The following is a 14,525-nucleotide window of genomic DNA, read 5'->3' on the forward strand; positions in this document are numbered from 1 at the left end:
TCTTGTTCCCGCCTGCGTTTTTGCCTCTTGGCATCTGTTGATTTTGAATTTTTGACTATCAAAGTCTTTTAGTTTCCCAAAACTCTGCGTCTGAGTCCTGCCTTCCCCGCTTCGTGACAGTGCCTGGTCTATGATTAAGGTACCGCATTTTCCGCACTCCAAGGCGCACCTAAAAGCCTTTCATTTTCTCAAACGACAGTGCTTTATAATCCGGAGCGCCTTATATATGGATCAATTGGTTAATCGGTTGATCTATACCGGTTGGACACGGCGCTCAAGGCGCTCTGCCAAACATGCCAAAGCTCGGTCCACGACGGCGAGATGCTGAGCAGTGCTCAAGCGCATGAGATATGGAGCTTGTTTCAGGGCGCGCTGGAGAAACAAAGCTGTCGTTTTTGCCGAGCACTTCATGAGATTAAAGAGCGAGAGACTGCGCCCTTTTCTTTACAGTAGCTGAACCATCTTAACGGGGAAGATAAGTTATCCTAAAAGGGGCCCTTGGCAGACGGCGTGGCTGGAGAGTAGTAGTAAGATTTAAGGCGAGGGGGGCGGCGGAAGCGGACGCACCTCGCAGCATCGATCGGACCCTTAAAGCACCGCATCCACCCGCCCCGACGTCAAACGTATGACTGCAGTATCTTATGCGCTTTATAATCCGGTGCGCCCTATATATGAAAAATGTTCTAAAATAGGTAATTCATTGAAGGTGCGCCTTATTGTGCCGAAAATACGGTACTCTTCTACATTTGAGAGCTACATTATGTACTTTTGCAGATGCAGCATCTATCAGTCACTGTATAGAATAAACCATATATTCATGAATTAAGTTGTGTTTAGTCCCAAACACTTGATGGAAAATCAAATGCTACTTGGCTCAATATGCAAAGTATTAAAATATTTTTTAAATGACGAGGCCGTGTTCTGCAGTTATTCAACAGTTCACAATATCGGATGATGACGAATCCATCAGCTGCTCCACAGATGACCAAGAGTGACTCGTACAGCAGAGAGTAGGAGAACTAAATATTAGATATTAAGCAACATTTAATTTTAGGTATAGATTGGTTAGATTATAACATCTGCTTTTAAAGTGGCTCGGCTTCTTTAGGAAGCAAACGCCATGAACATAATTGAGATCTTAGGTGTGCAGAAAACACTTTTTTGAAAAACTCTATGGAAACAAAATCCTGCATCCTTAATAGATAAACAATTGTAATACAGTTCTGTGTTTACCTTCTATAGTCAGATGGACCTCTGATGATGTTTGATCACCAAGCTGATTGGAGGCCACACAGTAATAAACTCCTCCATCAGTGACATTGAAGCTGTAAAAGTCTCCTTCAGATACTTTGATTGGTGCATCTCTGCTGGTCTTGAACCAGGTGAAGCGGCTCACAGGAGGTTTGGCTCTGCTGGAGCAGGTCAGGTTCACCCGGCTACCTGCTGACACCCAACATGATGGACTGATGGACGCCGAGGTGTTCTTGGGAGCATCTGAGGAACATGTGACATTAAAACGTTATCCAAATGACATCGTGTGAACACATGAATCATCGTATGCTGACAGGATGAAAGAACAAACACTCACATGAAACACTGAGAGTCTTTCTCTCCTCTGACGTCTTTACATCTTTTCCTTCATTCACAGGATATCTGGCAGAACAGCTGATGATGAATCCATCATGTTCATGTGACAGAGTGATGTTCTTCTGGATTCTAGTTGTGAAGGTTCGATCTGTGTTTTCCTCCATCATGTGGTGAGAGTCTGGTTGGAGGTTCCAGGTGAGTTGAGGAGGAGAGTGTGGACAGGGAGTGGAAGCTGAGCAGCTTATAGAGACAGACTCCTTCTCCTTCACATCACCTGAGATCTCAATCCTGGGCTTTGGAGGAGAATCTGTGGTTCCAAATCAAATACAGATTGTACACTGAAAAAAGAGCAACAAGACATGAGTCTACGGTTTGTGATGAAAGTACTCTTCTACATTTGAGAGCAAAATGTTTTACTTTTACTCCACTATCAGATCATTAATTGTTTTTCTTTATTAAATAATGTGTTTGTTTGAGGCTTCTAGTTAATTTTCTGATGTTTCTGAATGTCAGCAGATTCATCAATATTTTCCCTCTGAACTTTTCACATTGCTTCATTTAATAATTCCACTACTTGATAATGAAGTAAAGATTCCAAAAAACAACTTTTGAAACTTTTTAAAGCATTATATGCGTAGAGTGGCACGTACAGGCACCTTTCTAATGGGATTATTAATAGTAGTGAATAAATCCCTTAAGTGCAAACATTTAATTCCCTGGTTGAAATATGTAAGTATTTACATTCAAGTTAGTTTCTAAATAATAACAGCATAGATTGTCTTATGAAAAACCAAATTCTCTTACCTTTAACTGTTATTTCAAGATAATCACAATCAGCCGTTGCTAGAAATGGACGGTTCTCAACCCTGAAGAAGAATCGGTGTGTGTATTTTGTCTTCAAATTGGAAAATAAAGTGGTGCAGATTTTCTCACTCAAGTCTCCAGTAAAACTCATCGGATACGTGGAAACTGTCCCACTACTGTTGAAAACCACATTATTTGGATTGTTAAAAAAGTCCGAACTTTTTATCATCCACACTCCAAAGGTTGTTGTTGCGCTGTTGATTTTCTCTCCTGATTTAATGCTGAAGTTACATGGAATTTGTAAACAAGATCCCGTCAGTGCTTCCATCTCTTTTGGTGCAGTGATGAATAGATCTGAACCACAATCAGCAGAAGCACCTGTGAAACAAACTAATGATTAAAAGTGGTGATTAAAATGTGTAAAAACACATTAACATGAACACAAAGAGAAAAATACTTCAGCAGTAATGTTTTGTGTTGTGTTCTTTTTTTCCCTGAACAGTTTTTGTGTTGATTCATCTTTTTGGTTTTACAACTTTCCCCCACAAGGCCGAGCCCAGTGGGACCAAACCCGTCTCTCTCTCCAAATAACTACGTCACTTTTGTCTCCGTGATAAAAGAGCTCAGCAGGAAAACACAGATTGTAACATTCACATGAATTTAGGTTGAAATGATATTTTCCAAACAGTAAACGATTGAAGTGAAACACAAGTGAGTGAAGATGAAGCTCACCTGAGAGGAAGAAGACACTGTGCAACACGATGGCTGTCACCATCCTAACAGACTGGTCGGCCATGACACTCACCACCTGATTCACAAACACAACATCAGTGTTCTAGGAAGCGTTCAACATGCTGTGTGCAACCACAAGTTCCTGTGTGTGAAGAGACCACAGCTCACAAGTCTGTGGACGAGTACGACTCTGAGTGTTGGATGAGAATAAAACTATGAATGTCTCCCTCTTACCAAAGAAGCCCACGTCCATAACAGAGGGACAATTAGATCAAGTGCAGGTCTTTGTTTTAGCAGAGTTCTCCCCTTAACTGCTCATATCCGTGAGTCTATATCATCTTTATGTATCACACACATCACAATAATAATAATGTAGCATTAACTGTCAGTGACTTGAGTTTAGTCCCTGTGAATAACTGAGTCTCTGTTGCTCTGCATTACAGGACTGGTGAACCTGAAACACTTTCATTGTGTTATTACAATTTAAACTTTAAATAAATGACTTTAGCTAAAACATTTCCTCATTCAGAGTTTTTACTTCCTCTTTAACTCAAGTATTTATTCAAATTTTGCACACTCTCACTGCATCGATACAACAGGCATTCGGTAAACTTGTTTGTGAATAATTTGAAGGAAATCTCTTGTAACTTGATGATATTTCAATAAAAAAGGATTGTAAATCCATAAAAATGAAGTATTGAAGGCGACATTAACTTACATTGAGTGAGTGTTTCTTCTTCAGTGCAGTCTGCTGTCTGACAAGTTCAATGCAGAAGTCACAGGTCTTTGAACCAAGATGGTCTGTGAGAGGAAGGAGGAGGAACTGGGAGGTGGAGACAAATATCACTGCTGGTGTTCCTGCAAATGGCAAATAAAATATAATTCACACACGCTTGTATTGTACTAAAACCACAACAAAAAATACCACAACGTCCATTAATTCACCAGCCAACTATTAAATAAAAGTCCTATAAATGATTAAATGAAGCATTTAGCGTCTGATAAATACCATCTCCCCTATTTATGTGGACCTTATGGATGCATTCGTAATTTTTGAAATCATATTACGATCGAAAAAGGTTTTAAATAAAAGCACACTGGATATAGTTAAAGAAAGAAATGGATTTAAATCACCAAGCTGATTGGTGGCCACACAGTAATAAACTCCTCCATCAGAGACATTAAAGCTGTAAAAGTCTCCTTCAGATACTTTGATTGGTGCATCTCTGCTGGTCTTAAAGCAGGTGAAGCGGCTCACAGGAGGTTTGACTCTTTTCCTTCATTCACAGGACATCTGGCAGAACAGGTGATGTAAATATTGTACATTTACTGAATGTCAGCAGATTCATCAACATTTCCTCTTTGAACTTCTCACATGTCTTCATTTAATAATTACACTTCTTCATAATGAAGCAAAGATTAGAGAAAAGTCCCAAATATGAACTCGTATGTGCAGCAGAAATTTTTTTCTCTTCTTTTCCCACCAATCACCTCATGACTCGTCATATTTCATAGAATTTTCACTGCCTAATGTCGTGAAAACACTGATGGTAAATAGTCCACAAGAGTTTTGTAACTTTCCTTTTTCAAGTGTGAGTAGTGAACTAAAAATTCATTCATATCCAGGAAGTGTAAACATTTCATTCCCTAGTTGGTGTCTGTACATATTTATAGTCACACAAATACAAAACCTTTCATTTCAGTGCAGATTATAAAACAAACAAGATGTGAATTAACACAACCTGTAGGAGCCATATTGAGGTGTATATCATGTTTCTTTCTTGTGAATAGTAGTGAGTAATATGGCCACAGGTCTGTTTACCCCACCTAGAGGACGGTTGGGAGGCTGAAGTTGGAGCCCAAGGAAAAGCTTTAAAGACAGGAAGACACAGCTGTGGGTTTGTCCTGAGAGGGAAACAGTCTTTTGACCGTGTGGTGGAGAGACGTGAGGGACATGACGTGACAAGCCGTCTCCCACCATATAAGAGCTGCTTCAGTTTAATTGTTTGTTATTTTCACCTCATGTTTTTGGTTTGTACATTCTTTATACATTAAGAATAATAAATGGTCATTGCACCGAACCGGATCAACTTCTACTCCTCATCTTTACAAACTGCACGCGTCAAGATATATGCAGCTCAGCCACCGGTAGAAGCTGATCAGGGAGTAAAGGGACGAAGGGAAAAGGCTTCTACAGAACCAGTTAAACTCTTTGCCTCATCAAATAGGCCCACAGCAAAAAGGAGAAACAGAGACGTCTTCAGATCGTAGAGAAGTGCTACAATTGAGGAACTTTCAGGAATGTGTTTGAGCAAGATAACAAGCTCCATATTTAACCACAAAAAGAAGGTTAGAAACCTAATGAAGTGTTAGATGTCACATGATCTGAACTTCTCAGAAAAGCAAGCAGTCACATGCTTACTGCTCATATCCGTAGCTACATGGACCTGCAACGCATTGTGGTCCACCGTCCCCTGATGGTGCAGACACTGTTGGCTATGCTGTTTGATTGCTTTCCTTCATCCTGAGACTTGAGCAAAGTTTAGTTGTAAATAATGTACCTTCCTCCTCAAGTAGCTCACCGTCACTGGTTTAGTGAGAAGGAAAGGAGACGACATTAAGGGGTCCTGTTGTATAATAAATCATATCAATGATTTATTACATATACAAGATTTTACAGATTAAAAAATAGATTGAGTCAGTCTCCGTAAATAATTACATGACAGAATATTTAGTCCGACCGCTGAAAGATGACATACTGACGTTATGACCACTATGATTCCCACAACTTTCTCTACGACAATACAAACCATTTCTGATGCTGGTGCCTTCAAATGACCCACAATAATAAAATTGCAATGAAGTGATGATCCTGTGAAGGTGGAGACGGTGCTTTTAGGGTCCAATCGATGCTGTGAGGTGCGTCCGCTCCCGCCGCCCCCCTCGGCATCCACGCCTTAAATCTTCGGCTACTCTCCAGCCAGGCCGTCTGCCAAGGGCCCCTTTTAGGATAACTTATCTTCCCCGTTAAGATGGTTCAGCTACTGTAAAGAAAAGGGCGCCGTCTCTCGCTCTTTAATCTCATGAAGTGCTCGGCAAGAACGACAGCTTTGTTTCTCCAACGCGCCCTGAAACAAGCTCCATATCTCATGCGCTTGAGCACTGCTCAGCATCTCGCCGTCGTGGACCGAGCTTTGGCATGTTTGGCAGAGCGCCTTGAGCGCCGTGTCCAACCGGTATAGATCAACCGATTAACCAAACTGTTCGTTTGTGCTTCATCAATTAATGTTTCACATAACTAACGTGCCGCATCATACATATTTTTATATTAATTTCAAACTTTTCAAAATTGAAAATTAACGTTTTATTTATTTATTGTAAATGACCTCTCGCGGCCCACACTTTGGGAATCGCTGTACTAGTGGAATGCTTGCTAGCGTCATGCTAGCCCACGAGGGGCATGGGCACAAGGGGGGCTATGTTTTAATAAAATGTTGGGTTCAATATTGTGGTTAAAAAAAACTTTAAAACAACCTTTAAAAACAACTTTAAAAAGGTTCCTCTCTTGAGAGAGTATTAACACCTTTATTAATAAGTCTGAATACAGACTGTCCCCATCATGTTGTTAAAAAAGGCTTTATGGTCCCACAATAGTATAAATAATATCACTTTTTTTGTTTGCCTTTTCTGTCTCAATTTACGACGCGGACAAGTGGTGAGTTGGGGGGTGGCTTCCGGCGAAGGTTAGGTCTGGGGTGCGGGGATAGGTTAAGGTTAGGATAGGGGTCCAGGGTGTGGCTAGGAATGAAATTGTGATCCGGACCCTGACTGGTGCCCGACCGGAGGCGGTGGTTCAGCCCTAATCGAGCCCCGGGATCAAGGCGGGGGTCAGGGACTGACCCGTTGCTGGATGCGGGGTCCTGTCCAGGCAGTGACGGGGCCTGCGTTCCACCCCCCGACATTGTGGCAATGGACAAATTAGTGAGTTGCTTTTTATAGCGACCCCTGCCATATGAAATGGCTTCGTCCACTGCCACCGTGTCTAAGGGGAACAAATTCTGCAGGCCGGCAGATATGACTCAATCGTAATGTCGGCCCAGGATTATCATGTTCTACCGCAACCAGTTGGTTGTGAGGTTTGACCTCGGTCAACATTTCAGGTTTGGGAGATGAGGGTTTTATAAAGGATTTTTTCAATTTGTCTAAACATCCCCAGCGGGAAGGTTTGTGATCGTTGCGATTCAGCAACGATCTGGATGGTGGACTGCTTGTAACAATTTAGGATTAGGCCACACTCAATAATCCAGATAATTATATGTTCTTCAAATGTTAAATTGTCTCATAAACAATTAGTTAAACTTACATTTGGTTAACAAACAAATATCTCTTTTCTGTGATACAAAACACATCTGTTTTAGAGAGCATCTAGTGAGCATCTTTTTTTGCAAAAAACAATCTTAAATAAAGTAATTATGAATGATAAAGTCCCCCACACACATCTCTGTCAATGAAGGACAAACACACATTGTGTGAGTCTGCGTCTTTGTACATATTACTTATTGTGTCTTTAATGCAATATCCTTTACAATCCTACATTGTCTCATCCCTCGTACACATACCATTCTTTTAATTGAAAATACCATTTCCAAATGAATACTATTCATTGCAGAAAGTTTTATTTCATGTGAGAACTCAAGAGTCTGACTAAACGACTTCCCCTGTTCTTGAAAGTTCTGAGAATGTATTGTGTGTTAGATACACCCCACTTCCCCTTATTCAACTGTTAGAGTGACAAAGCTAAATAAAGGTTTCTCACCTCACTCAGAGTAACAACACCAACTGAACAAACAAGTAACTGCCACGATGAGAGGCAGATACTTTTCATTTTTGGTCGTCTGGTAGTGAATAGAATGTCCTGCTGAGGATGATTATTAATGCATTATTAACTGGACTCCTGCTCATGTGCATTCATATTTATTTAAATAATTGTCTTCAATTGTCATTTCATAACCAACAGTTATGACTTAAACTGTTTGCACTTTAAGATTACCTCAAATATGAAACTAAATTATCTCCAGGCTTACAGGAGGATGTGCTCTTCTTTCCTATTTACACATTAATGAATTATTCTTTACGGTCCATCTTGTCAAAAACATGGACTTTCTTCTACAAAGTGTAGATGTTGTGTGTTATTTTTACTTTGAGTGAGATAGTGGTGATTATCATGAATCTGCATGCACCTGTGGACCAGGTGAGCTGATTGTGTGTGTGTGTGTGTGTGTGTGCGCGTGCGTGCGTGTTATGGCCCAGCTGGTGAGCAGTGCCCCACATGTGTTAGTGTTAGTCATGTGGCGAAGGTGACGAAGGCAACCAAGAGGCCTGGTGTTGGATAGGCGGTACGACCCCAGAGGATCCGCATAGGGAACTCCTCCCCACCAGGTGTCTCTGGTTGTCCCTCACTGGTGGATGGAATCAACCAGCCAATCAGGAGCCTTTTCAACCTCAACCAGAGGACACAGAAGGGGGACAGTCTTCAGCTACCCAGTGAAGCTTTGAGCTGCCTTATTTCACCCCCTCAGTTTATAAAATTAACTCTTGAATTATATTCACTGCGGCTGCTGTTTCTGACCAGTTAGTGCACGGTTTACCCTTCCAAGGCCAGAGTCACGCAAAAAATGTGTTCCCGGGAAGAATAATTACACCAATAATGTATTTTAAAAAGGTGTTTTTTTATAAACTGAAAACTAGAGGTGTAACGATTCATTTTAACGATTCAATTCGAATCGCGATTCATGGTTGCCGATTTGATTCATGGATCCCACGGCGCCTTAGTAGATGGCCGGAAAGATTCGTTGTGTTTCCGTGGTTTTTTATTTGGCTTCCACATATTCTACAAACAGCGACCGACTTATTTAGAACACCTCTGTGTTTGCAAAAGCCAAAATGTTTCCACACGCTGGATCGATAAGTTGGTTTGTAAATGTCTCGCTCGCAGTCGTCTCCTCCACGCTGTGTTTTGTTGTTGTTCGGAGTTTTGCGCGGCTGCCGCTGCGTACTGATGACGTCACAGACAGGCAGACTGAATCGAGTAGCGTTTAACGTGTCTAAAGTGCTAAAAAACAAACAAACAAACACACATCCATACCGTTTATGTACTTTAATCCAATGTGCAGTTTCCAAGTATTGATACAATCGATTATGTAACATTTCAATCGATTTGTAATCAATATATGTCGTCCGGAATGCCGATTTGCGGAGCACTGATCGATTCAGTTGGATTGCAGGAATATTAATCGATTCAGTGAATGAATCGTTACACCCCTACTGAAAACACAATTTAATAAAACAGCCTTACTTATTTTTTCACAATCAAATACACGTTTAGTCTTGTATGAACAGTTGTTCAGCTAAACTAATAATTGTACACAACCTCATCGTGTTGCAGCTTCCTCCATCATCACTTGTAGCTCTACGTTCATGTTAATACTCTTCATTTAGTTGGTGTCGCTCATGTTGAATAGTTACTTCCCCAAAAGAATGAAGGAGTCTTTGGTAAAATCTACTTCCCCTTTTTAAATTTACCCAGCGTTGCTTCTGTCTTCTGCTTCCTTGCTGATCATTTAAGGTTCCTATAAAAACAGTTAAAAAGAACGAATAAGTTCAACATTCAGAAGGTAACGAAACATTTACAAGAAAAACTTGCTGTAAAAATGTGAAAACAAACCACTCTGAGTCCTCATCATTTCACATCACACACAGCTGCTCTGCCGTCGTTCCAAATGTACTTTTCACTCAAACAATCATTTTAACATGCGTTGGCAGCATTTTATTTTACATCGGTGATAATTAAAAGTTCTTTTCATGGGCTTAGTTGGGGGTTCGCTGTCTTGATTTAAGAGTTAGGTAAGGAGCAGGCAGACACGAGTCTGACAAGATGGGGAGTCAGTTTCTGTCCTGGCTGAGGAATGCAAGGTCTGCGGGTCAACTAGCAGATTTACCAGCCAAAGGGGGGTTAGAGACACACCAACACTATTCAACATACACACTCAGCCTGTTCGCTAATGTTTACATCAAGTCAGGAGTCTGGACATTGGATGTGACCGGATCTTTAGATGCGGGAGGTGGAAGGTCCTCCTCTACGCCAGTTTAGGGCCAATAGAAATCTTTCCTTCTCTGTCTTTGAAGGGTTATAAAACATGATGTTCTTGCTGATGTAAGTTGTTCTTCCGGCCTGTGTGCTGCCTGAACTGCTCCTGCCTTTGCAAACGCAGCGCTGATACTTGATCTGTGATCTGACAAATACATTTCCCAATACAAGAGAAGTCGTTGGGCTGAATTTTTGATAACCCCGACCAGGCTCCAATTCTTGAACACGTATTCTTACATCAAGACGGGCTTGACACTGCTGCACACATTAACCCAGAGAATGGAGGAAGGAACTGCACTTTTAAATGGACCTTTTTATTTTGATTCTCTACCAGACTGCGTAGTCGATTAATTAAAAGCTATATGTAACCTGCAAACTGGAATGATCTTATCACCGGAGTACTACGAGTCTGAAGTACCTCTTCATGGCGTCACACATCATTGATGCAGCCAACCAGACAACCAGTGGAGCCAAACTTTGGCAGACTGCTTTGGATGCGGCAATTTCTTTTTCTAACTTCGTTCGGTGTTTCACTATGGGAATTGCCTCGGCGTGACCAACTAAGGAAGCTCCAATGACACCACGTCTGTCAGTGACAGACAGGTCGAACTGTGCTGGGGCCCCGCCCCCTCATATTATCACAGTCGACCGCCCCTCGCAAATCATTCTCGTTTTCTTCCCGTGAAGAACTATAGCTCCCTCAGCTTATCTTGGCTAGCTTGGATTGCTGCTTAACAGTTCGCAGACGACCCATTAGGACGCGTCGCCGCGTCTGGGTTTGCTGGGTTGGTGACTTCATAGAAGTATATCTGGTTACTACACAGTATTAGGGCAGTGTCCGCGTCAAGGCGAACTGTTCTCCCGACAGCTCGGTATTACCTGTGCCTTCGGTGACTGTGTATTATCTATTGTATCGGGCTAACGCGTTACGGCGAGCCTGCCGGGTCTCGGTTAGCATTAGTGCTAGTCGAGCCGAGTAACCGTTGTTTCGCTAACGTGTCACGACGAGCAAACTGTTACGGTGCGGGTTTAACCCCCGGTTACCAAAACAATTTACCGTCAAGCTAAGCTAACGCTAGGCTCGGCTAATTGTGGTGTATTCCCCTCTCTTCTCAGTTGCTATGCAGGTGCAGGGCTGCGGCCATGTGATGGGACTTGCGGTCTCAGGCGAGAGGGCCCTATGGCTGAATCTTTCGGGCCTCAGCGATGTGCACAAGGCGGAAGTGATGGATGCTGCTTATGACCCAGCTAAGGGTTTGTTTGGCCCGGCTCTTGAAAAGATGAGGGAGGCCAGCACCCTCAGGAAACAAGAGGGTGAAGCCTTCGACCTCTGTTTGCCCCGAAAACACATCCCTCGCACCCCGCAGGTGCCCAGGGCTGGTTTTGCAGCTGCAGCTGTGAGAGGGTCACGGGGTGGCGCCAGACCGCACAGACAGGCAGCGAGTCAGCAGACTGTCCAGCAGCCTCGAGTGGAAAACCCCAAACCATGGGGCAAACACTCCTTTGCAGCCGCTGCAGCAAAGAACCGCCCATCCCACCCCGGGGGAAGGGAAGAAGAAGCGCACGTCCTAACCGGCCTTGCTTTTCCCTCCCCTCCACCTTCAAAGAAAAGAAGGGAGGTGGAGGTGAGACAACCCCCCCGAGTTTGTATTCCAAATTCCCTGGTGTTTTCCAGTTCTCCAGAGGAGCTTTTGATGTTTCTCCCCCCTCACCTTCAAGGGAGGGAGTATCAGGGGCGGCTAACACAGTGTCACCAAGCACTTCTTCCCACCTCAAACAAAGTTATAAAGTTTGTATTCTCGCAGCCAGGCCGAAGGCCGAAGGCAAAATACATTATAAAAACAAATCCATGTTATGGCCCCATAATCCCCACAGGGGGAGCTCACGCTCCACCTAGGGGAGGCCGCGTCCTCCAGGTGAGAGAAGTGACGTCACCGTACGGTGCGTTCAGCCCACTCACTGGTCGGGCGGAACGGTGGCGTGCATGCACAGTGCAACCGTGGGTCTTATCAACTATTTCTCAGGGGTACAGACTACAATTCGCTATGAAGCCACCCAGATTCAACGGGGTGTTAGTTTCAGTAGCCAAGGGCGATTCAGCTCGAGTCCTAGAGGGCGAAATAACATCGCTGTTGAACAAACAGGCGATCCGAGCTGTCCCGAGCGAGGAAGCTCAGCGGGGTTTTTACTCCCGCTACTTCCTCATTCCAGAGAAGGGGAATACTTCCCTCCGCCCCATTTTAGATCTCAGTGTGTTAAACAGGCACTTACGCAAGTACACGTTCAGGATGTTAACACACAAGGGGCTCTGTCGTTCAATACGTCCGGGGGATTGGTTTGTAACAATCGATCTCTCGGACGCTTATTTTCATATCGCCATTTATCCAGGGCACCGGAGGTTTCTCAGGTTTGCTTATCAGGGCAAAGCCTACGAGTACCAAGCCATCCCATTCGGGCTCTCATTAGCCCCACGGGTGTTCAGCAGGTGTGTTGAAGCCGCTTTAGCTCCGTTACGGAACAGCGGCATCAGGATTTTCGCGTACATAGACGATTATCTGATATGCTCCTGGTCACGGGAGCAGGCGGTCAAAGATTCCACTACGGTGATAAATCATCTCACGGATCTGGGGTTCAATATAAACTGGACAAAGAGTCGAGTCGACCCGGCGCAGTGTACAGATTACTTGGGTCTCAACATAAACTCCTGTCCATAAAATAAAATACTGTCTCCTATCGCGTCTCGCTGACAAGAGTAGCGTCCCTCACACAGTGCCTCTCCCTCTTCGGTCTGGGAAAGGCTGTGTCGTTCAGACTATGCCTTCGCCTGCTCGGCCTGATGGCGTCAGTAATATCGGTGGTACATTTGGGGCTTCTACGGATGAGGGATTTTCAGCGCTGGGTCGCGGCACTGCGCCTGTGCCCGCACCATCACCTCAACCGCAGAGTGGAAGTGTTACCGTCGTGCGTGGGTGCGCTCCGCCCGTGGGAGGACGTGACAGCTCTCGCGTCAGGTGTCCCGCTGGGGGTGGTGTCATCCAGGGTAACCTTGACAACGGATGCCTCCCTGTCAGGGTGGGGAGCAACAATGTCGGGCAGGACGGTGAACGGAACCTGGGACCCGAGGCTGGCTCAGAGTCACATAAACATCTTGGAACTCTAGTGTGGAACGCAGTGTTTTATGCACTGAAACATTTTCTGACATTTTTCCAGGGACGTCCTGGTAAAAACAGACAACACCACCGTAATGGCGTACATCAACCGCTAAGGCGGCACTCGCTCACTGCAGTTACACAGGTTGGCTCGAAAGCCAATCCTGTGGAGCAGCACCAAGCTCCTGTCTCTTCGAGCAACACACGTCCCAGGGGTGCTGAACAGGGGTGTAGATCTTCTGTCCCGAGGGAACCCTCTGTACAGGGAGTGGGCTCTTCACCCTCAAGTGGTGAAGCAAGTCTGGCAGAAATACGGCCAAGCAGATGTAGATCTCCTCGCCTCGCGGGAAAACACTCAATGTCCACAGTTTTTCTCCCTGGCAGACGTAAACGCACCACTGGGGATGGATGCGCTGGCCCACTCGTGGCCAAACGTGCTGCTCTATGCATTCCCCCCGCTCAGTCTGATCTCCCCGACTCTAGACAGGGTACGAGAACAGGGCTTGGCGCTAATCCTGATAGCGCCGCTGTGGCCGTCCAAACATTGGGTGGCGTAAATAATGCAGCTCTTGACGGGCGAGCCGTGGCCTCTGCCCATACGCAGGGACCTTCTGTCCCAGGCTGGCGGGGAGATCTACCACCCTCACCCAGACCGAATAGCGCTCTGGGCTTGGCCGGTAAGAGGTGGAACCTGAACGCAACAGGCCTGCCTGAACGGGTCATGGACACCATTCAGAGTGCAAGAGCCGCCTCCACGCGCTCTCTTTACAGTGGTAAATGGCGGGTTTTTGAGGAATGGTGCCGTCTTCGGCACATCATTCCTTTCCAGTGTTCAGTGGTTAACCTGCTATGTTTCCTGCAGGATTTAGTAGACAAGGGCAAAGCTTTTTCTACTATTAAAGTATATTTAGCGGCTATCTCAGCTTGTCATTCGGGCTTTGGTGAGAAGACAGTGGGGCAGCACCTTTTAGTATGTCGTTTCATGAAAGGTGCTCGCCGTAAGCTCCCCGTCTCCAGGCCCCTGGTTCCTCTGTGGGATCTTTTGGTGGTGTTGGAGGCCCTCTCTCAACACCTGTTTGAGCAGGCTAGATGTCTCAGGACCTTCC

General features: G+C 44.5%; 1 protein-coding gene and 1 pseudogene across 2 annotated transcripts in view; one reads left to right on the forward strand and one right to left on the reverse strand.

The window, feature by feature from the left end:
• LOC120811669 (B-cell receptor CD22-like) overlaps positions 1–4,273 on the reverse strand; it is a 39,829-nt gene extending 35,556 nt beyond the window's left edge. Inside the window, exons 1-6 of one of the 2 annotated variants that reach the window (XM_078095673.1) lie at positions 4,258–4,273; positions 3,842–3,981; positions 3,124–3,199; positions 2,392–2,769; positions 1,589–1,894; positions 1,234–1,494 (exon numbers count right to left, since the gene is read on the reverse strand). In XM_078095673.1, the coding sequence (XP_077951799.1) occupies positions 1,234–1,494; positions 1,589–1,894; positions 2,392–2,769; positions 3,124–3,187 (1,009 nt within the window). In that variant the 5' untranslated portion in view covers positions 3,188–3,199; positions 3,842–3,981; positions 4,258–4,273. Of the gene's footprint in view, positions 1–1,233; positions 1,495–1,588; positions 1,895–2,391; positions 2,782–3,123; positions 3,200–3,841; positions 3,982–4,257 lie in introns of those variants that run through there. The other variant, XM_078095674.1, reaches the window with a different exon arrangement.
• Positions 4,274–11,391: 7,118 nt separating this feature from the next.
• On the forward strand, positions 11,392–14,235 carry LOC144390463 (uncharacterized; annotated as a pseudogene).
• Positions 14,236–14,525: the final 290 nt, after the last annotated feature.

This window comes from Gasterosteus aculeatus, chromosome 21 (assembly GCF_964276395.1).
Source record: "Gasterosteus aculeatus chromosome 21, fGasAcu3.hap1.1, whole genome shotgun sequence".
NCBI classification, from domain to species: domain Eukaryota; kingdom Metazoa; phylum Chordata; class Actinopteri; order Perciformes; family Gasterosteidae; genus Gasterosteus; species Gasterosteus aculeatus.